At 40.6% G+C, this 22,436-nt stretch overlaps 1 protein-coding gene across 1 annotated transcript in view; it reads left to right on the forward strand.

Moving 5' to 3' along the window:
- The window catches only part of SH2D4B (SH2 domain containing 4B), a 101,084-nt gene that overhangs the window by 24,724 nt on the left and 53,924 nt on the right, over window positions 1–22,436 (forward strand). Inside the window, exons 2-3 of the mRNA XM_089897780.1 lie at window positions 19,612–19,775; window positions 20,835–20,982. Coding sequence (XP_089753906.1) covers window positions 19,612–19,775; window positions 20,835–20,982 — 312 coding nt within the window. The remainder of the gene's footprint in view (window positions 1–19,611; window positions 19,776–20,834; window positions 20,983–22,436) is intronic.

Here is a 22,436-nt window from a genome sequence, read left to right on the forward strand (position 1 = left end):
AGTAGAAAAGTGGGGAATAGACATGAACAAGCCATTCACAGGAGTGCAACTTCGAGTCACAATGACCATGTGGAAAGGTGTTCATCCTCACTAGCGAACTATCAGTACATCACTGCAAATTAAAACAATAATACTAGCAAAAGTTAAAGACGTTTGCTAGTAGGAATGTTGATGGGGGTCCAGAGAAAGAGATGCTCTCTCTCTCCTGCATGGCTGTGGAGGGACAGATTTTCTGCAGGTTCCCGAGGAGCTTGGGCCCACGGGGATGGGGTTCTCCTGTCCCTGCAACTTTCTCCCGGCTGCTGCCAAAAGCCCATGGGCTGTGTATTATTATTATTTTTTTTAATTTTTATCGGAGTATGGATGGTTTACAATGTTGTGTTAGTTTCAGGTGTGCAGCAAAGTGAATCAGTTATACTTATATCCACTCTTTTTTAGATTCTTTTCCCATATAGGTCATTACAGAGTATTGAGTAGCGTTCCCTATGCTATACAGTAGGTCCTTATTAGTTATCTATTTTATATATAGTAGTGTGTATATGTCAATCCCAATCTCCCAATTTATTCCTCTCCCCCTTTCCCCCCTGGTAACCATAAGTTTGTTTTCTACAGCCCATGGGCTCTTTAAACAGATGGAGTTTTGCTCAGCTCTGGCTGGAGGGAAGCCCTTCTCCTGCCTGTTGCAAGGCCCCAGCTGGGGATACTGGGCTGAGCTGCCCAGGTGTAATTTCCTCCCCTTGCTTCAGGGGTGATCATGTCTGCCACCTCCCTCCTTCCATAACTGTCCACCTCACTGCTTCCCTTTGCACCTGGAGGTCAGCAGGGGCAGTTTCTGAGAAAGGCCACCAGCTGGTTATCTCCTGACTCCCTGTAACCTGATGCCAGGTCTCAGCCCCACTCAGGGGAGCTGGGCTGAAGCAGCAGGTTGCAGGCAGCTGCCTGCCCCTCTGTTATCTCTCCCAGTGGCTAGTAGCATCGCTGCTTTCAAGGTTTTTCTCACGTAAAAACTAGCAAAGCTTCCTAGGATTCTTGCATTTGGAACCAGATTTTGCATTCAACTTTGGGGTTTAAATTCTTTGGGTACATTTCCACACCTGTTTCCCTCATGTCCTTTCAAAATGACAGGACCTCAGGGAGCATTTATTTTTATCCTATCATCTCACAGATGTGCTTATTATCTGGCCACCACGGTTGGGTTCTCAATACATACCATAACTGATTTCAAACATTTGAAATTGAATGGCTGAGAATGTAGTCAACCTTGTTTCTGTGTGCACTTGATAAAGAAAGTATTCTGCTGTAGTGTGGAGTGTTCTATAGACGTCAGTTAGGTTAAGTTGGTCAATATGTTCTTTAGACCCCTATACCCTAACTGATTTTTTTCCCTATAAATTACCTTATCATATAAATTACCAGGAGAGTTTTTGTTGTCACAAACAGCTTCATTGAGATATAATTCATATACCATACAAGTCACCAATTTAAAGTGTACACAAGTCACCCATTTAATGTGTACAACTAAATGGTTTTTAATATATTCACAGAGATGTGCAGCCATCACCACAGACAATTTTGGAATATTTTCATCACCTCAAGAAAACCCATACACCTTAACTAGTACCTGCCAGACCCCTTTCTCCCTGCTCCAGCCCTTAGCAACCACTAATCTACTTTTTTTTTTTTTCCTGCACTGGGTCTTCATTGCTTCGAGTGGGCTTTCTCTAGTTGCGTCAAGCAAGGGCTACTCTTTGTTGCGATGTGCAAGTTTCTCATTATGGTGGCTTCTCTTCTTGTGGAGCACGGGCTGTAGGCGTGTGGGCTTCAGTAGTTGTGGCACGCGGGCTTCAGTAGCTGTGGCACGCAGGCTTAGTTGCTCCGTGGCATATGGGATCTTCCTGGACCAGGGATCGAACCCATGTCCCCTGCATTGGCAGATGGATTCTTAACCACTGCGCCACCAGGGAAGTCCACTGCTAATCTACTTTATGTCTCTGTGGATTTCCCTATTCTGGACTTTCATATGAGTGGAATAATAAAGTATTGGACTTTTGTGACTGGCTTCTTACACTTAGCATAATGTTTTCAAGGCCCATCCACAATGTAGCATGTATCAGTATCATTCTTTTTTTATGGCCAAATAATATTCCATTATATGGATGTACCACATTTTGTTTGTCCATTTATCTCTTAATGGACATTTGGGTTGTTTTCACTTTTGGCTATTATGAATAATGCTTCTATAAACATTCACGTACAAGTTTTTGTGTGGATGTATGTTTTCATTTCTATTGGGTGTGTACCTACGAGTGGAATTGCTGGATCATTTGATAACTTTATGTTTAATAACTTGAAGAATTGGCAGATTGTTTTCCAAAGAAGTTGCACCATTTTACCTTCCCACCAGCAGCGTATGAGAGGTCCAATTTCTCCACATTCTCACCAGTACTTGTTATTACCTATGTTTTTGGTTAAATCCATCCTGGGAGATGTGAAATGTCATTGTGGTTTTGATTTGCATTTCGCTGATGAGTAAAGATTTTGAGCATCTTTTCTTGTGCTTATTGGACATCTGTATATCTTCTTTGGAGAAATGTATATTTAGATCCTTTGCCCATTTTTAGACTGAGTTGTCTTTTTATTATTGAGCTGTAAGAATTTTTATACACTCCAGGCACAAGTTCCTTATCAGATATATGATCTGTAAATATTTACTCCCACTCTTTGGATTGCCCTTTTACTTTCTTGATGGCATCCTTTGAAACACAAAAGTTTTAAATTTCAAATTTTGATGAAGTCCAAATTGTATTGATATATATTTTCTTTGTTGTTTGTGCTTTTGGTATCATATCTAAGAAACCATTGTCTAATTTAAGGTCATGAAGATTTATACCTATATCTATATTTTCAAATTTATTAACACAGAATAGCACATGATATTCTCTTTTAATCATTTCTTGTTTTACATTGTCTTCTTATTCCTAATGCCATATATATTATATATACTGTATACACATTCCATATATATAAAAATATATATATATGTCATATATATGACATACAACATATATATATATATGTTTTAACTTAATTTAAGCATGCTAGGTGGTTTCCTACTTTATTACATTTTTCAAAGAAAAAATGTTTGGTTGTATTTATAATGTATATGCTTTGCATTCACTAATATTAGTTTTTTTCATTAATTATTTTCTCCTGCTTTTATTTTATTGTTCTTTTTTATGTCTTAGATTGAGAACTTAGTTTATTCATGTTACATCTTTTTTTCAAAATTTTATTTCATATTTTAAAAAATATTTATTTATTTATTTATTTTATTTGGCTGTGCCGGGTCTTAGTCGCAGCATGCATGCAGGATCTAGTTCCCCGACCAGGGATCAAACCCGAGCCCCCTGCATTAGGAGTGCGGAGTCTTAACCACTGAACTACCAGGGAAGTCCCACATCTTTTTTTTAAATAAAGCTTATAAAATTTCTCATTATAAAATATTTAAACATATAGGTAAAATGGAAAATAATATAATAAGTACTTATGGACCCATAATGTCTTTATTAAGTGTTAACTTAGTGCCTTCTTTGTTTCTATTTAAGTACGTCATATACAGTTGAGACCCACTTTAATGCCTTTCTAAAATTTCACTCCCCATCTCCTTCCCCATATGCAAGCCTATTATAAATTCAACATGTATCATCCTTATGTCTTTTCCATACTTTAATATATATTTTGTAAGCAATATGCTGCTTAATCATTATATGAATGACATTATACTGTATGCAATCTGAATTTAACTTAATTTATTGGTTCTGCATTTTTTAAGGAGATATGTTTGTGTTGTTCAAACCTATTTATTTTTCTTGCTATAGAGTACTGCATTATAAGAACATACTATAATTTATTTATCTGTTTTCCTTGATTAGTCATTTATGTTGTTCCTGATTTTTAATATTTTGGACAATGTTTCCATGAACCTTCTTGTTCAGGTTTCTCTGGGCACGTGTGTACTTGGAAGTGCTATTCCTTGGTAATAATGAGTAGCATGTTCAACTTTACTAAATATTTGCCAAATATCTTCAAAGTGGTTGTATCAGTGCCTTCAGCCATCAACAATTTATAAGAATTATCATTGCTCTATATCCTTTTCAACAATCAGAATTTGTCATCACACTTTTTTATTCTTTCCAGTCTTGTAGGAGTGAAATGACTGTATTTTTTCATCATAATACACTCACAGTAAAATTAATGATGGTTTCACTCCTTGATGAAACAGTAAATCTTATTCATTTTATTGTATGACAAAATGGAAGGATGCATAAAGCATTTCTGAAGTATGATGGGTGTCTTGAGGAAAGGCACTGTGTGATTTTTTGAGTTATGTGCTGAACTAGCCTCTTTACTCATAGAATACCATTTTTACTTGAAAGAAGACTGACAAACTATGTCTTTTTTCAGACTTGGGTATTTGCACATGAATAAAGTGAATCTGTCACTTCAAGGAAAACAATGGATAAAATTTATTCCAGTGATAAAATTCCAGGTTTCAAGCAAAAATTAGAATTTTTGGAAAACTTGTATCAGCTACAATGAACTTATTAGATTCCCAATACGTAAAGGCTTTTCTCTGAGGTTCATAGTAATATTAACAAACAATTTTATGATATTATAAAATAAAATACGTATTTTATTTTATAATATCATAAATTTGGGAGATCTGCTTGATTCAGTGAACCAATATTTTCCAAGGACCAATGAGGAATGTTGCAAAATCACACATGAGTAAAAGATCCATTCAAAGTGCAAAATAAACCAATGGGTTTTAATTTTTTTTTTTTTTTTTTGTGGTACGTGGGCCTCTCACTGCTGTGGCCTCTCTCGTTGCGGGGCACAGGCTCCGGACGCGCAGGCTCAGCGGCCATGGCTCACGGGCCTAGCCGCTCCGCGGCATGTGGGATCTTCCCGGACCGGGGCACGAACCCGTGTCCCCTGCATCGGCAGGCGGACTCTCAAACACTGCGCCACCAGGGAAGCCCCTGGGTTTGAATTTTATTTTGCTTAAAAATCTTTAAACTTTTTATTTTGAAGTAACTTTTTTTTAGGCCACGCCCTGTGGCATGTGAGATCTTAGTTCCTCGACCAGGGTTTGAACCCACGTCTCCTTCAGTGGAAGTACGGAGTCGTAACCATTGGACAGCCAGGGAAGTCCCAAGTTGCTATTATTTTAAGTAAATATATATTAAAAATTTTCTCAGTTTTAATTTTGAATGTGGTAAATATTGATAGATATAACCCACATAAACAAAAATTCTTTGAGATACTCAATATTTTTAAAGAATATAAAGGGGTCTTGAGAGCAAATTATTTGATAACAAATGCTTTAAAGGATACACTGTATGCAATGAGTTAGCTTTTCTGCAATGCATCTAGACTAGTACTATCTATATTCCATTCTTGGGAGAACTGAGAAAAAAAAAAGACCATTCAAATTATGTTTTATAGGGCTTATTTCTCTCACAGGACCCTAGTAGAGAAAGATTGTTCTAGACATTAATAAGTTAATACATGTAAAATATGTTGAACCATGATTAGCAGATAAGCCTTCTGTAGATGTTAGCTGTTACTATTGCTTTTATTAATTGGTGCAATCGTTTGACAGTTATGTGTATTCAAGTATCTTCTCTCAGTTGGTGACTTGATTTTTAATTGTCTTTATGGCATTTTTTGTGTGTAGAAATTTTAAGCTTTAATCTGTATTCAAATATATCAACATTGTCTCTCATAGTTTATTTTTTTATGTCTCATAGAAGAAATTCTTCCCTTCCCAAAGTAATAATGATATGCATTTATATTTTCCTCTAAGAGTTTCCAAGCATCCAAATGTTCCTTTTCACAGACTCATAAAACCACCTTTGTCAAGGTCATTGGTGACTTCCATGTTGTTGAATCCAATGGTCAATTCTCAAGTCTTCATCCCAATGACCCATCAGTAGCCTTTGACACAGTTGACCTCCCTTTAATTCCTGAAATTCTTTCTCCACTTGGCTTCTGGGATACTGCTGTCTTTTGGTTGTTCTCCTGCCTCGCAGGCTTCTTTGTCCTCATCTCCTTGGGGGTCCTCCTCCTATCTAGGTGTTGGAGCGTGCTGGGCTTCAGTCCTTCGACCTCTCCTGTTGTCTGTCTACACTCGCTCTCTACCTGCTCTCGTCCAGTTTTGTGGCTTTAAATATCTATACACTGATGCCTTCAAAAAATTATATTTTAGTTCCAGCCTCTCCTCTGAACTCTGTTTTATTCAACTGCCTATTGGATGTCTAGTAGACGTCTCAAACTTAATTTAGCCCAAACAGAAATGTTGATTTATCCAAGCAGTTTCTTTCATGTTACTCTTTTCAGTAATATGACCATCCATTCCATTGCTTAAGCTGAAAAGTTAGAGTTTTCTTGCTCTTTTTCTTTCACAACTCATATCCAAAATTTAAGCAAATATTGCTTTTTCCTTCAGAATATATCCTAAATCTTAGCACTTTATACCTCCTCCACCAGGGCCATCTTCGTCCAAGAAATGATTGTCTGTCCCCTGGACTATTACAAATGCTCACTGGCCTACAGATTTTCTTGTCCTCTGTTTCCCACACTGAATGAATGAAAGCTGCTGCTTCTCCAACTGCATTTCCAGTTTCCCTTCTTGCTCCCTCTGCTACAGCCACAGTGGTCTCCTTGCTGTTTCATGAACTTGCCAAGCACATTACCAGCATCTGACCTCAATCCTACTCAGCTCCCAGTCTCACCTGGAGAACTTTGATTCCCCTCTACCCTGTAGGAGTCTCATTCCTGGTGACCACTATTTGCTTCAGGACCCACATGGGAGCATCCACCCTGCTCACTGTTTCACACTTCTGTTTGGAATAGAGTCAACAAAGCCATCTACATTGTGTTTGGAGAAGAGAATTTTATCTTCATGGGGACATCAAAAAGAAAAGCCTTTAAGCTTATAATTTTTCTTTTGAGCCTACTGTTATCTGTGCCCATATTTTTTTGCTACAAATTTTCCCCCTAGATAATGTATAATTTTAGTTTTGATTTCCCCTAAGATCCATGGGTTCTCTAGGAGATATTTTCTTTTTTTCCTCAGAATTTTTTTTTTTTTACATCTTTATTGGAGTATAATTGCTTTACAATGGTGTGTTAGTTTCTGCTTTATAACACAGTGAATCAGTTATACATATACATATGTTCCCATATCTCTTCCCTCTTACGTCTCCCTCCCTCCCACCCTCCCTATCCCACCCCTCCAGGCGGTCAAAAAGCACCGAGGTGATCTCCCTGTGCTATGCGGCTGCTTCCCACTAGCTATCTACCTTACGTTTGGTAGTGTATATGTGTCCATTCCTCTCTCTCGCTTTGTCACAGCCTACCCTTCCCCCTCCCCATATCCTCAAGTCCATTCTCTAGTAGGTCTGTGTCTTTATTCCTGTCTTACCCCTAGGTTCTTCATGACATTTTTTTCTTAAATTCCATATATATGTGTTAGCATACGGTATTTGTCTTTCTCTTTCTGACTTACTTCACTCTGTATGACAGACTCTAGGTCTATCCATCTCATTACAAATAGCTCAATTTCGTTTCTTTTTATGGCTGAGTAATATTTCATTGTATATATGTGCCACATCTTCTTTATCCATTCATCCGGTGATGGGCACTTAGGTTGTTTCCATCTCCGGGCTATTGTAAATAGAGCTGCAATGAACATTGTGGTCCATGACTCTTATTGAATTATGGTTTTCTCAGGGTATATGCCCAGTAGTGGGATTGCTGGGTCGTATGGTAGTTCTATTTGTAGTTTTTTAAGGAACCTCCATACTGTTCTCCACAGTGGCTGTATCAATTTACATTCCCACCAACAGTGCAACAGGGTTCCCTTTTCTCCACACCCTCTCCAGCAAGTATTGTTTCTAGATTTTTTGATGATGGCCATTCTGACTGGTGTGAGATGATATCTCATTGTAGTTTTGATTTGCATTTCTCTAATGATTAATGAAGTTGAGCATTCTTTCATGTGTTTGTTGGCAGTCTGTATATCTTCTTTGGAGAAATGTCTATTTAGGTCTTCTGCCCATTTTTGGATTGGGTTGTTTTTTTTTTTGTTATTGAGCTGCATGAGCTGCTTATAAATTTTGGAGATTAATCCTTTGTCAGTTGCTTCACTTGCAAATATTTTCTCCCATTCTGAGGGTTGTCTTTTGGTCTTGTTTATGGTTTCCTTTGCTGTGCAAAAACTTTTCAGTTTCATTAGGTCCCATTTGTATATTTTTGTTTTTATTTCCATTTCTCTGGGAGGTGGGTCAGAAAGGATCTTGCTGTGATTTATGTCATAGAGTGTTCTGCCTATGTTTTCCTCTAAGAGTTTGATGGTTTCTGGCCTTACATTTAGGTCTTTAATCCATTTTAAGCTTATTTTTGTATATGGTGTTAGGGAGTGATCTAATCTCATACTTTTACATGTACCTGTCCAGTTTTCCCAGCACCACTTATTGAAGAAGCTGTCCTTTCTCCACTGTACATTCCTGCCTCCTTTATCAAAGATAAGGTGACCATATGTGCGTGGGTTTATCTCTGGGCTTTCTATCCTCTTCCATTGATCTATATTTCTGTTTTTGTGCCAGTACCATGCTGTCTTGATTACTGTAGCTTTGTAGTATAGTCTGAAGTCAAGGAGCCTGATTCCTCCAGCTCCATTTTTCGTCCTCAAGATTGCTTTGGCTATTCGGGGTCTTTCGTGTTTCCATACAAATTGTGAAATTTTTTGCTCTAGTTCTGTGAAAAATACTAGTGGTAGTTTGATACGGATTGCATTGAATCTGTAGATTGCTTTGGGTAGTATAGTCATTTTCACAATGTTGATTCTTCCAATCCAAGAACATGGTATATCTCTCCATCTATTTGTATCATCTTTAATTTCTTTCATCAGTGTCTTATAATTTTCTGCATACAGGTCTTTTGTCTCCTTAGGTAGGTTTATTCCTAGATATTTTATTCTTTTTGTTGCAATGGTAAATGGGAGTGTTTTCTTGATTTCCCTTTCAGATTTTTCATCATTAGTGTATAGGAATGCCAGAGATTGCATTAATTTTGTATCCTGCTATTTTACCAAATTCATTGATTAGCTCTAGTAGTTTTCTGGTAGCATCTTTAGGATTCTCTATGTATAGTATCATGTCATCTGCAAACAGTGACAGCTTTACTTCTTCTTTTCCGATTTGGATTCCTTTTATTTCCTCTTCTTCTCTGATTGCTGTGGCTAAAGCTTCCAAAACTATGTTGAATAAGAGTGGTGAGAGTGGGCAACCTTGTCTTGTTCCTGATCTTAGTGGAAATACTTTCCGCTTTTCACCACTGAGGACGATGTTGGCTGTGGGTTTGTCATATGTGGCCTTTATTATGTTGAGGAAAGTTCCCTCTATGCCTACTTTCTGCAGGGTTTTTATAATAATTGGGTGTTGAATTTTGTCAAAAGCTTTTTCTGCATCTATTGAGATGATCATATGGTTTTTCTCCTTCAATTAATTAATATGGTTTATCACATTGATTGTTTTGCGTATATTGAAGAATCTTTGCATTCTTGGAATAAACCCCACTTGATCATGGTGTATGATCCTTTTAATGTGCTGTTGGATTCTGTTTGCTAGTATTTTGTTGAGGATTTTTGCATCTATGTTCATCAGTGATATTGGCCTGTAGTTTTCTTTCTTTGTGACATCCTTGTCTGGTTTTGGTATCAAAGTGATGGTGGCCTCGTAGAATGAGTTTTGGAGTGTTCCTCCCTCTGCTATATTTTGGAAGAGTTTGAGAAGGATAGGTGTTAGCTCTTCTCTAAATGTTTGATAGAATTCACCTGTGAAGCCATCTGGTCCTGGGCTTTTGTTTGTTGGAAGATTTTAAATCACAGTTTCAATTTCAGTGCTTGTGATTGGCCTGTTCATATTTTCTGTTTCTTCCTGATTCAGTCTTGGCAGTTGTGCATTTCTAAGAATTTGTCCATTTCTTCCAGGTTGTGCATTTTATTGGCATAGAGTTGCTTGTAGTAATCTCTCATGATCTTTTGTATTTCTGCAGTGTCAGTTGTTACTTCTCCTTTTTCATTTCTAATTCTATTGATTTGAGTCTTCTCTCTTTTTTCCTTGATGAGTCTGGCTAATCAATTTTGTTTATCTTCTCAAAGAACCAGCTTTTAGTTTTATTAATCTTTGCTATCATTTCCTTCATTTCTTTTTCATTTATTTCTGATCTGATTTTTATGATTTCTTTCCTTCTGCTAACTTAGGGGTTTTTTTGTTCTTTCTCTAATTGATTTAGGTGCAAGGTTAGGTTGTTTATTCGAGAAGTTTCCTGTTTCTTAAGGTAGGATTGTATTGCTATAAACTTCCCTCTTAGAACTGCTTTTGCTGCATCCCATAGATTTTGGGTCATCGTGTCTCCATTGTCATTTGTTTCTAGGTATTTTTTAATTTCCTCTTTGATTTCTTCAGTGATCACTTCGTTATTAAGTAGTGTATTGTTTAGCCTCCATGTGTTTGTAGTTTTTACAGATCTTTTCCTGTAATTGATACCTAGTCTCATAGCATTGTGGTCAGAAAAGATACTTGAAACAATTTCAATTTTCTTAAATTTACCAAGGCTTGACTTGTGACCCAAGGTATGATCTATCCTGGAGAATGTTCCATGAGCACTTGAGAAAAATGTGTATTCTGTTGTTTTTGGATGGAATGTCCTATAAATATCAATTAAGTCCATCTTGTTTAATGTATCATTAAAAGCTTGTGTTTCCTTATTCATTTTCATTTTGGATGATCTGTCCATTGGTGTAAGTGGGATGTTAAAGTCCCCTACTACGAATGTATTACTGTTGATTTCCCCTTTTATGGCTGTTAGTATTTGCCTTATGTATTGAGGTGCTCCTATGTTGGGTGCATAAATATTTACAATTGTTATATCTTCCTCTTGGATCGATCCCTTGATCATTATGTAGTGTCCTTCTTTGTCTCTTCTAATAGTCTTTATTTTAAAGTCTATTTTGTCTGATATGAGAATTGCTACTCCAGCTTTCTTTTGGTTTCCATTTGCATGGAATATCTTTTTCCATCCCCTTACTTTCAGTCTGTATGTGTCTTTAGGTCTGAAGTGGGTCTCTTGTAGACAGCATATATATGGGTCTTGTTTTTGTATCCATTCAGCCAATCTGTGTCTTTTGGTGGGAGCATTTAGTCCATTTACATTTAAGGTAATTATCGATAGGTATGTTCCTATTCCCATTTTCTTAATTGTTTTGGGTTCGTTATTGTAGGTCTTTTCCTTCTCTTGTGTTTCTTGCCTAGAGAAGTTCCTTTAGCAGTTGTTGTAGAGCTGGTTTTGTGGTGCTGAATTGTCTTACCTTTTGCTTGTCTGTAAAGGTTTTAATTTCTCCATCAAATCTGAATGAGATCCTTGCTGGGTAGAGTAATCTTGGTTGCAGATTTTTCTCCTTCATCACTTTAAATATGTCCTGCCAGTGCCTTCTGGCTTGCAGAGTTTCTGCTGAAAGATCAGCTGTTAACCTTATGGGGATTCCCTTGTGTGTTATTTGTTGTTTTTCCCTTGCTGCTTTTAATATGTTTTCTTTGTATTTAATTTTTGACAGTTTGATTAATATGTGTCTTGGTGTATTTCTCCTTGGATTTATCCTGTATGGGACTCTCTGTGCTTCCTGGACTTGATTAACTATTTCCTTTCCCATATTAGGGAAGTTTTCAACTATAATCTCTTCAAATATTTTCTCAATCCCTTTCTTTTTCTCTTCTTCTTCTGGAACCCCTATAATTTGAATGTTGGTGTGTTTAATGTTGTCCCAGAGGTCTCTGAGACTGTCCTCAGTTCTTTTCATTCTTTTTTCTTCTCTGTAGTAGTTATTTCCACTATTTTATCTTCCAGGTCACTTATCCGTTCTTCTGCCTCAGTTATTCTGCTATTGATCCCATCTAGAGTATTTTTAATCTCATTTATTGTGTTGTTCATCGTTGTTTGTTTCATCTTTAGTTCTTCTAGGTCCTTGTTAAATGTTTCTTGCATTTTGTCCATTCTATTTCCAAGATTTTGGATCATCTTTACTATCATTATTCTGAATTCTTTTTCAGGTAGACTGCCTATTTCCTCTTCAATTGTTAGGTCTGGTGGGTTTTTATCTTGCTCCTTCATCTGCTGTGTGTTTTTCTGTCTTCTCATTTTGCTTATCTTACTGTGTTTGGAGTCTCCTTTTTGCAGTCTGCAGGTTCGTAGTTCCCATTGTTTTTGGTGTCTGTTCCCAGTGGCTAAGGTTGGTTCAGTGGGTTTTGTAGGCTTCCTGGTGGAGGGGACTAGTGCCTGTGTTCTGGTGGATGAGGCTGGATCTTGTCTTTCTGGTGGGCAGGTCCACGTCTGGTGGTGTGTTTTGGGGTGTCTGTGGACTTATTATGATTTTAGGCAGCCTCTCTGTTAATGGGTGGTGTTGTGTTCCTGTCTTGCTAGTTGCTTGGCATAGGATGTCCAGTACTGTAGCTTGCTGGTCATTGAGTGAAGCTGGGTGCTGGTGTTGAGATGGAGATCTCTGGGAGATTTTCGCCATTTGATATTATGTGGAGCTGGGAGGTCTCTTGTGGACCAGTGTCCTGAAGTTGGCTCTCCCACCTCAGAGACACAGCACTGACTCCTGGCTGCAGCACCAAGAGCCTTTCATCCACACGGCTCAGAATAAAAGGGAGAAAAAGTAGAAAGAAAGAATTAGTAGAAGTAGAAAGAAAGAAGGGAGGGAGGGAGGGAGGAAGGAAGGAAGGAAGGAGGGAAGGAAGGAAAAAAAGAAAGAAAAGATAAAGTAAAATAAAGTAAGATAAAATATAATAAAGTTATTAAAATAAAAAAATAATTATTAAGGAAAAAAAAACCGGACAGATAGAACCCTAGGACAAATGGTGGAAGCAAAGCTATACAGACAAAATCTCACACAGAAGCATACACATACACACTCACAAAAAGAGGAAAAGGGGAAAAAATCATAAATCTTGCTCTCAAAGTCCACCTCCTCAATTTGGGATGATTCGTTGTCTACCATGTATTCCACAGATGCAGGATACATCAGGTTGATTGTGGAGCTTTAATCCGCAGCTTCTGAGGCTGCTGGGAGAGATTTCCCTTTCTCTTCTTTGTTCTCACAGCTCCCAGGGGCTCAGCTTTGGATTTGGCCCCGCCTCTGCATGTAGGTCGCCGGAGGGCGTCGGTTCTTCGCTCAGACAGGACGGGGTTAAAGGAGCCGCTGATTCGGGGGCTCTGGCTCACTCAGGCCGGGGCGAGGGAGGGAGGGGCACGGAGGGCGGGGCAAGCCTGCGGCGGCAGTGGCCGGCGTGACGTCGCACCAGCCTGAGGCGCACCGTGCGTTCTCCCGTTCTCCCAAGTTGGCCCTGGATCCCGGGACCCTGACAGTGGCGGGCTGCACAGGCTCCCTGGAAGGGGGTGTGGATAGTAACCTGTGCTCACACACAGGCTTCTTGGTGGCGGCAGCAGCAGCCTTAGCGTCTCATGCCCGTCTCTGGGGTCTGCGGTTTTAGCCGCGGCTCGCGCCTGTCTCTGGAGCTCTTTTAAGCAGCGCTCTTAATCCCCTCTCCTCGCGCACCAGGAAACAAAGAGGGAACAAAAAGTCTCTTGCCTCTTCGGCAGGTCTGGACTTTTCCCCGGACTCCCTCCCGGCCAGCCGTGGCGCACTAACCCCCTGCAGGCTGTGTTCACGCCGCCAACCCCAGTCCTCTCCCGGCGCTCCGACTGAAGCCCGAGCCTCAACTCGCAGCCCCTCCCGCCCCGGCGGGTGAGCAGACAAGCCTCTCGGGCTGGTGAGTGCCGGTCGGCCCTGATCCTCTGTGCTGGAATCTCTCCGCTTTGCCCTCCGCACCCCTGTTGCTGTGCTCTCTTCCGCGGCCTCGAAGCTCCCCCGCTCCGCCACCCGCTGTCTCCGCCCGCGAAGGGGCTTCCTAGTGTGGAAACTTTTTCTCCTTCACAGCTCCCTCCCACTGGTGCAGGACCCGTCCCTATCCTTTTGTCTCTGTTTATTCTTTTTTCTTTTGCCCTACCCAGGTACGTGGGGGGTTTCTTGCCTTTTGGGAGGTCTGAGGTGTTCTGCCAGCGTTCAGTAGGTGTTCTGTAGGAGTTGTTCCACGTGTAGATGTGTATCTGTGGGGAGGAAGGTGATCTCCGCGTCTTACTCTTCCGCCATCTTCCCGGAAGCCCTCTAGGAGATATTTTCTTGATGGCTATTTTACTCCATTGATTTCTAAGTTTTGTATTATTATTTGAGGATGCGGTATATAAAATTTTCTCATAATTGCAAGATCAGAAGAAGAAAAGTATATTGTCAATGTTTAAGGAGTAAAGTTCTGTAGTTCTTAAGTAAAATTTGTTGACTATATTATTCAAATCCTCTATATTATTAATTTTAAAAATCTATTTGGTCTACCAGCCTCGTAAATAAATATAGCGAAACTCTCCACCATGAGTATATATGCATTTTGAAATTCTCATTGTGTTGTTAGGAGTTTTTGTTTTATGCAGTTGTCAGCTATGTTGTTTGTTGTATAAAGTTTTATGACTGTTATGTCTTCTTTGTGGGTTGCATCTTTTATAATTACGTAATATTCTTTTTTGTCTTGTCTAACACACTTGTCCTTGAATTTACTTTGTCTGACATTGCCACTTCTGCTTTCTTTTTGCTTGCCTTTGTATGGTCTATTGTTAACTAGCTCTTTATTTTTAAACTTTTTCTTTTTTACATGTGTGTTTTATTTAAATAGCACAGAATTGGATTTTACTTTTTTTTCTCCATCAGGAGAAGGAAGGATTTATTATTATTATTATTGTTTTTCCATGATGGGGAAAACTTGGGAATACTTATCAAACCTAAATTCAAAAATATAACTGGCGGGGCTTCCCTGGTGGCACAGTGGTTGAGAGTCTGCGTGCCGATGAAGGGGACACGGGTTCGTGCCCCGGTCTGGGAAGATCAGAGCGGCTAGGCCCGTGAGCCATGGTCGCTGAGCCTGCGCTTCCGGAGCCTGTGCTCCGCAACGGGAGAGGCCACAACAGTGAGAGGCCCGCGTAAGGCAAAAAAAAAAAAAAAAAAAAAAAAATATATATATATATATATATATATATAAAACTGGCAGCATTTTCTAAGGACAGCTCTCATGTGAAACACCCTTATGCCCAGAATTATAGGGTTAGAATGTTCACCAGTAGAGATTTAATTTAGTGACCATTCTAGTGGAATTTTAATTTAGTAAAAGAAGAGAAAATTGACACTGAAGCTATAATGAAATATGCCTTGTTAGAAGTAGGGTGAAAAAGTGATGACTTAATTAATGACATTAAATAGTGGGGTTTTACTTTTTTCCTTTCTTTTTGTTTTTTGAATTTTTTTTTTATACAGCAGGTTCTTATCAGTTATTTATTTTATACTTATTAGTGTATATATGTCAATCCCAATCTCCCAATTCATCCCACCACTGCCAAGGAAGGATTTATTATTATTTGCAGCCAGTAAGGAGAACATCTAGGGTCTTTACTAAAGCAGTGTTTGTCTTTTACTTTTTATTAACATCTGACAGTCTCAGATCTTTAATAGGGAAATTAATTCTGTTCCCATTTTTGTGTTAATGAATATACTTAGGGTTTAGGGATTCTGTGCTATTTTTCATTTGTTATCTGTATCAGTTAGGGATGTGCTTGGCTGTAAGTAACAGAATGCACGATTAATAGTTGCCTAATTAAATCTTTCATATTTATTTATATTACCACATTTCATTTAATAATTACAGAACTTTATTCCTTGGAGTTCCTTATTTTTCTCAAATGATAAGAATTCCAGAGGTGTACTGCAATGGATAGATTAGTTTAGCTGCTCAGCAAGATCATCGAGGCCCCATCTCCTTCAGTCCTTCCGCTTACTCATCCTTAGTATGTGGCTTTCTTCCTTATGGCTGCAAAAGTCCTCCAGCAGCTCCTGGCATCACTTCTTCCTTCCAAGCAGGAAGAAGGAGGTGAGGTAAACGAGTAAAGAGTGAAGGGGCTTCCCCTAAGAAGTGTTCACCTTTTTTTTTTTTTTAATGTTTCTTTTATTGTGGTAAAAGTCACATAATATAAAACATACTATTTTAACCATATTTAACTGTACAGTTTGGTGGCACTAAGTACATTCACATTGTTATGCAACTCTCACCATCATCCATCTCCTGAATTTTTCACCTTCCTAAACTGAAACTCTGTCCCCTTTAAACACTAACTCCCCACTCCTCCTACCTCCCCCTTCCCCGGCCCCTGGCATCTACCAATGTACTTTCTGACTCTACGAATTTGACTATTCTAGGTACCTTGTATGAGTGGAATCAAACAGTATTTGTCTGCAACCTTAAGAAGTCTTCACCTTTTGTTTCGAGAATGAGTCCCTGTCATTGGGACTTCTGCCTGCATCTCCTTTGTCAAGAACGGGGATGTCTGGTCACTCCTAGATCGATTACTTGCCAAGGAGAATAAATTACATGATGGGTTTAGACTAATTTTATTTGTTCTTTGAGGCTGGGGTAGAAACCTGCCTCTCCTGAAACCAAGGGATCTCTGTTACTCCCCAAAACAAACTTGGGTTTTTAGTAAGGCAGGAAGGTGGCTGGAGTGGGTGATGAGGAAGTAACTGACGGTGCCTGCTATAATAACTACACATTTTCTGTTGTTTTCTCTTTTTCCTTTAAGTATTTTTGCAGGATTGGTAAGCCTCTATTTACTTTTGCCCACTATTAATTTGGAAGTTCTACAATTCTAGTAGTGGTTGCTTTCCTGTTTCTATCAGTCATAATTAAACTTATATTCCTCTATTACTATATTGCTTTAACATACTAAAAATATACCAATGCCGGGGGAATTAATGCTGCCTCCTGCAATAGGTAAACGCTGGAATTCCAGTGGGTTAACATGATGAAGGTTTATTTCTGATTAGGTCACAGTTTGATGTGGATTAGGTAGCTGTCTGCCTGGCTTGCTTTCGAACACTGACTCATGGATCAGGCTGCTTTTTGCTCCACCGTCTTCGAGTCGTTTATTTCCCACTGAAGGGATGGGAGAGAGAATGTGGAAAAGGCACTCAGATTGCAACCAGCCTCAGCCTGAAAGTGGCACAAATCACTTCCCCTGACGCTCCACAGACTAGAATTCAGTCACATGGCCCCATGGAATTGAAGGGAACCTGAGAAAAGTGGTCATCTGGTGGACTCAGGGAGTGGAGCTGGGGTGCTGGACATAGCGTGGTCACTGTCACAAACTGTCATTCTTGTTACTCACTTGTTTTGTTCTTCTCTGCGTAAATACACTCACCACCTCCTTAAGGGGATGCCCGCAAGTCTCACCCGGTCACTGCGTCAACCCGAAGTTCACAGTCTACACGTGTTCTGCGTTAGGCACTCTAAGGTCCTGATATGGCTAAAAAGACATGTCATCCTAACACGGCCCACCTTTAAGACATGATGTACAGTGGGGGAGCAGGGTCAGAATATCCACTATGGAAAAGGGGGGAGTGTGAGCCCCACTCAATCACTGGTCTATAGCATCCTGAAATCCTCCAGGTCAGGCTCTGCGAGGTCCCCCTGCCCTGGCAGTGAAGGGATGGCCTTGAATGGATGCTGTCTGTGCCCTGGAGGCTCCTCTTGTTCATTATTCCCCTTGGCCACATCCAGAGTGAGCGTTGAGGGTCGCATCCTCCTTGGACCAGTATAGCCTTTGAAACCTGCCCCCTGGTCATCGAGGCTGAGTGCCCAATGGTTGTTTAAGTCTTGAACAATCAGAGGCTTTTTTAGTCCAGACTCAGAGACTTGGGAGGCTTCTGATCTGTTTGCTTCCATGTGCCGGGAGCAACATCGAAGATTCTTCTCTGGACATATTTCGCACATTGCCTGTTTTTCTTTGCCTCTTTGCCCTGATGCCTCTACCTTTCGACTGAAGGTCATCTACGTTAGGCTCTTTGAAAAATAAGTGTGAGAGATTGCAGTCTGAGTGTGCTTGTGAGGGGCAGAGACAGGGTTGGGAGAAAATCACACAAGGCTGTTGTTCAGGAAATGCCTGTGAGAGAAAAAGGAGCAGGCTGGGACAGCCGTGGCACGGCAGTGCAGGCGTGACCTTGAGTGAAGGAGAGGGGGACGGCAGGTTGGCTGGAGGTGTTCCAGGCAGCCACGCAGTCCAGGGAAGGTTTGTCAAGGCCTCCGGGGAGTTGCCCATCAGTGGAGTCCCATGTCTCCCAGGAACCAGCCTGCCACGCTCAGTCAAAGGCTGGGAGCCTCCTGTGGAAGCATGGCCTTGGGCAAACACAAGGGCATAGGAGCTGGAGTGCACAGTCACTTATGCTGCCTGTTGTGGGATGTCCATGGAGCACATTCTCATGACCATCACAGAGATCTGTGTCCTAGGGCCCTTTATTCACCTTAAAAGTTTTACTGGGCCACTCATGCAAAACCTTTAAAAATCCCATCTCTTGCAGTTTGGGCCCTAGAAAGAGATGGCTTTTCCAAACCTACAAAGTCCCGGATTTCTATATTCTCTTTATTCCCTTTCATTTCTACTTGCAAAGTGCTCAATTCTTCCTTCAACTTAACATCTTGCCAAACACAGCTCCTAGCAACCAACCCACTACCAAAGTTCTATTTTCCAGTATCTTCCCTTAGGGGGGACAGGTTCAGAAGGCAGGAGGGTCTGCCTTTTAAGTGATAGTGTCTGATAACTTTACCAGGTGCTTTGCTCCTGCATCACGTGGATCTCCAGCCATTCAGCCTGCTAAACATCACTGGTAAGGCAGTGACACTTAGTTGATATTCCTGTTTCAGCCAGTACCCCACTTTAGATTTCCATTTTAGTCATGGTTATCAATGGAATCTGTTAGAACAGGCAAACTGAAAATCTCAGTGACTAATCCAACACAGGTTTATTTCTTGCTCAGGTTACAGGCTGATGTGGGTCAGGGAGACTCAGGGGCCAGCTGCTTCATCTTGCAATGACACCGTCTCCAATTCCTTATTTCCAGCCAATGGACAGGAGAGATAGAGATAGAGATAGAGATAGAAACAGAGATAGAGATAGAGATAGAGATAGATAGATAGAGAGATAGAGGGAGGGAGGGAGGGGGAGGGGGGGGAGAGAGAGAGAGAGAGGAGACTCTCGGGCTCCTAACTGCCTTGGCTTGGGAGTGACGCAAGTCTTCCTTCAGCGAGTGCTGTCACCTGATGTCTTTTGTGCTGAAGATTTCAGGGTCTCTGGGCTTCGGACAGCAGTTCCAGCCTTGAACACCTGCTCCAGCAGACTGACTTGGCTGACATATTGCTCCCTAGAGGGAGTGGGAGAGGGAGATGGCCATGGACCTGCACTCAGGTCAATGTCTCTCTGGCATCCTCTTTGCAGATGACCATGCTTTGTAGGGTGGCGTGATGGTTGTGCACCCCTGGCCAGCCCCGGTCATTCCTGACTCAGTACAACTCAGACCTGTTTCTCCTTCCTTCCTTGTTCTTCCTGTGTTGTGAGGCAGCGAGTGACAAGCACATCCAGTGGCTCCTGGGGGCAGATGGCGAAGTCTGGGTCTGGGTCATGGGAGAAGGCCCTGGAGACAAGCCCTATGAAGAGATCTCTGAGGAGCTGATTGCAGAGAGGGCGCGGCTGCAGGCACAGAGGGAGGCAGAGGAGCTCTGGTGAGAGGTGCCAGTGGGTACTGGGGCGGGTCCTGAACACGGAGGCTTGGGGTGGGTTCCAGGGAGGGGGCTCCAGGCAGCTGGCTGGCTGTTTGGAGCTCTGCTAAGATTAGGGGACCAAAGCACTAGTCTTACATCAGGTAGACCTTGTGGGTTCAAATCCTGGCTCCACTAACTCATGGTGAGCTGATCCAGGGCCTCAGTTTTCACATCTGTGGTTTGGGCATCACAACACCTTTTCTATATGGATGTAGTTGGATTTACTGAGATAATGCGTATGATATCCTTTTGCCTCTTTCCTCACTGAGTTGTCCCAAGGACAGCAGAGCAATTTGAATTCACTTTTAAAATCTGTTTGTTCCTCGTCATGTTACCTCCATTTCTCACACAAGATGGACAGTTGAGCCCCTACTGATACTGGGGGGTCAGACTTCTTTCATAAACCACATTTGACATATTTTTTGCCAGACTTGGAAATTTGTATGAAGTCGACTCCAACACTTTTCCCCCAGTTTTTAATGCCAGTGTTTTAATCATAAAATTGTAGCGTGTAAACAACATTGAAAACTGTAAAGAATCAATTAAATAACAACTCAATACCCACCACTTAAGATAACCATGGTGAGCATTTGGGCAATACATGCTTTGTAAGCTGCTTTATTCACACCTTCATAAATTGATTAATATAGATCCACAGTGTTATTTAAGATTACTGTATAGTATCCCATTACGTGAGAAACCCAATTTATTGGTCTTGTTGAGGGACATTTGGGTTGTTTGCCACTTTTTATGTTATAAAAACCCTCTGATGAGCTTTTCCCTACACCTTTGTAAACTTGAGTGAGAAATGGGGTTTCTGAGGTTTTATCTTCTGGCTTCCAGAGCAATTCTGGTGATTTATACTCCCCACCTTTGCTAACACTGAGTTTTGTGAACCTCAGATATTTCCCGTTCTGATAGACCAAGAATGATTGCGCATGGTTTTTATTTGAAGCTCTGTTGGCATGTGGTCCTTCAGTTTCCCATACCTCCTGATACCTGCTGGTGTTCTCTTGGAAGGAGACAGAAGGAGGCAGAGATCACCAAGAAGTTCCGGGATGCTCTGGCCAATGAGAAAGCCCGGATCCTGGTGGAGAAGTGGAAAGTGGAGACGGAGGACCGCAAGGCTGCCAAAATCCTGGAGGAGCGCATCCATGAGGAATTCAAGGTGGGCCAGTGCCTGGGCATCTGTGTGAGGCCAGCTGTTCTAGCCCCCAGGCCCCTGGGGTTGATCTCTGGTTTGGACCAGTCCTTGGCTAATGAGTGCTTTATGGGAACAAAAATCTGGCATGTCTGAGCAGGAAGGAACTTGACACACCATTTGGGCCAGTCCACTTCCCCTTGAACAGATCAGGAAATCAGGGTCAGACAGGGGAAGAGACTTGCCAAGGCTGTGTGTACTGATGGTTGGGGACAGAGCCAGGATCAGAACTCATCCCTCTGCATCCCAACCCAGGGGTCCTGAAACAAGGCCTGAAAAGAGCTGAGTTTGTGGTTAGACCAGCCTGGGATCCAGTTCCAACTCTATTGCTTACTGCTGTGTGACCTTAGGAAGCTTGCTGAACTTCTCTGAGTCTTCACTTTCTTGTCTGTAATATTAGGGTAGTAACAACACCCTACCTGAGACTTTTGGAGGATTCGAGGAGATGAAAAATGCATATTTTTTGCCCACGATAGGAGGTTGTTTGTAACCTTGCATATCTACTCATTCTGAGAGAGTTTGGAGCTGTTAAAGGAGCTTTACTATCCTCTGGCAAGAAGCTTAGGTTTCCTGAAAAAGAAAAAGATTTTCTCCTGGTTCCTCTTTTGAGATTTTTTTTTTCCTACAGGAATAATACATTTTGGGGGGATAGAAAGCTCAGAAAATACTATAAACAAAAAGAAAAAAATGATAATCATGCTGAATCTCAACAATTGTATTATTTTGTGAATTGTATATTAATGGCATTTGCTCATTTTTGAATTTTTAAAAAACTTTTCCCCCCATAATGATTAGGTAATGGGGACATTGACCCCTTAATATCATTTCTATTGCAAATATTTTTTCTCACTGTTGTGGCTATTTTCTTAATTTTGGTTATGGTGGTTTGGGATGTACAGAGGGTTAAAATTTTTATTAGCCAACTATATCAATCATTTTCTTTATTATTTGTTTTATGCATAGAAAGATCTGTGCCATCACAAGCTTATAAAAATACTAATCTACATTGTTTTATATATCTTTCGTTATTTCATTTCTTTGCACTTAATTTTTCTTCACTCTGGAGTGTGGTATGATGTATGGCTCTCACTTTATTTTCTTCCAAATGGCTAGCCCGTTATCCTAACATCATTTACTATGTAAACCATCCTCTCTCCTCTCACTGGATTTGCTGCCTCGATTCTTACTTCTTACTTACTTTCGGATCTTTTCATGGATTTTTCTTCTTTGACTGATTATTCCTGAGCCAGATTTAATTGTTTAATTATATGCAGCTTTAACATAAATTTCACCATCTATTAAAGTCAGAGTCTATCATTACTCTTCATTTCTAAAATGTCCTTGGCTAATCTCATCCATTTTTTCCTGTTAGAGATACTTTTGAAATATTTTCTCACTATCCCCCTCCCCCCAACATCAAA

This window comes from Delphinapterus leucas, chromosome 16, assembly GCF_059928025.1.
Source record: "Delphinapterus leucas isolate spDelLeu-1000000601 "Yukka" chromosome 16, BTC_Dleu_Yukka2, whole genome shotgun sequence".
Classification (NCBI taxonomy): Eukaryota; Metazoa; Chordata; class Mammalia; order Artiodactyla; family Monodontidae; genus Delphinapterus; species Delphinapterus leucas.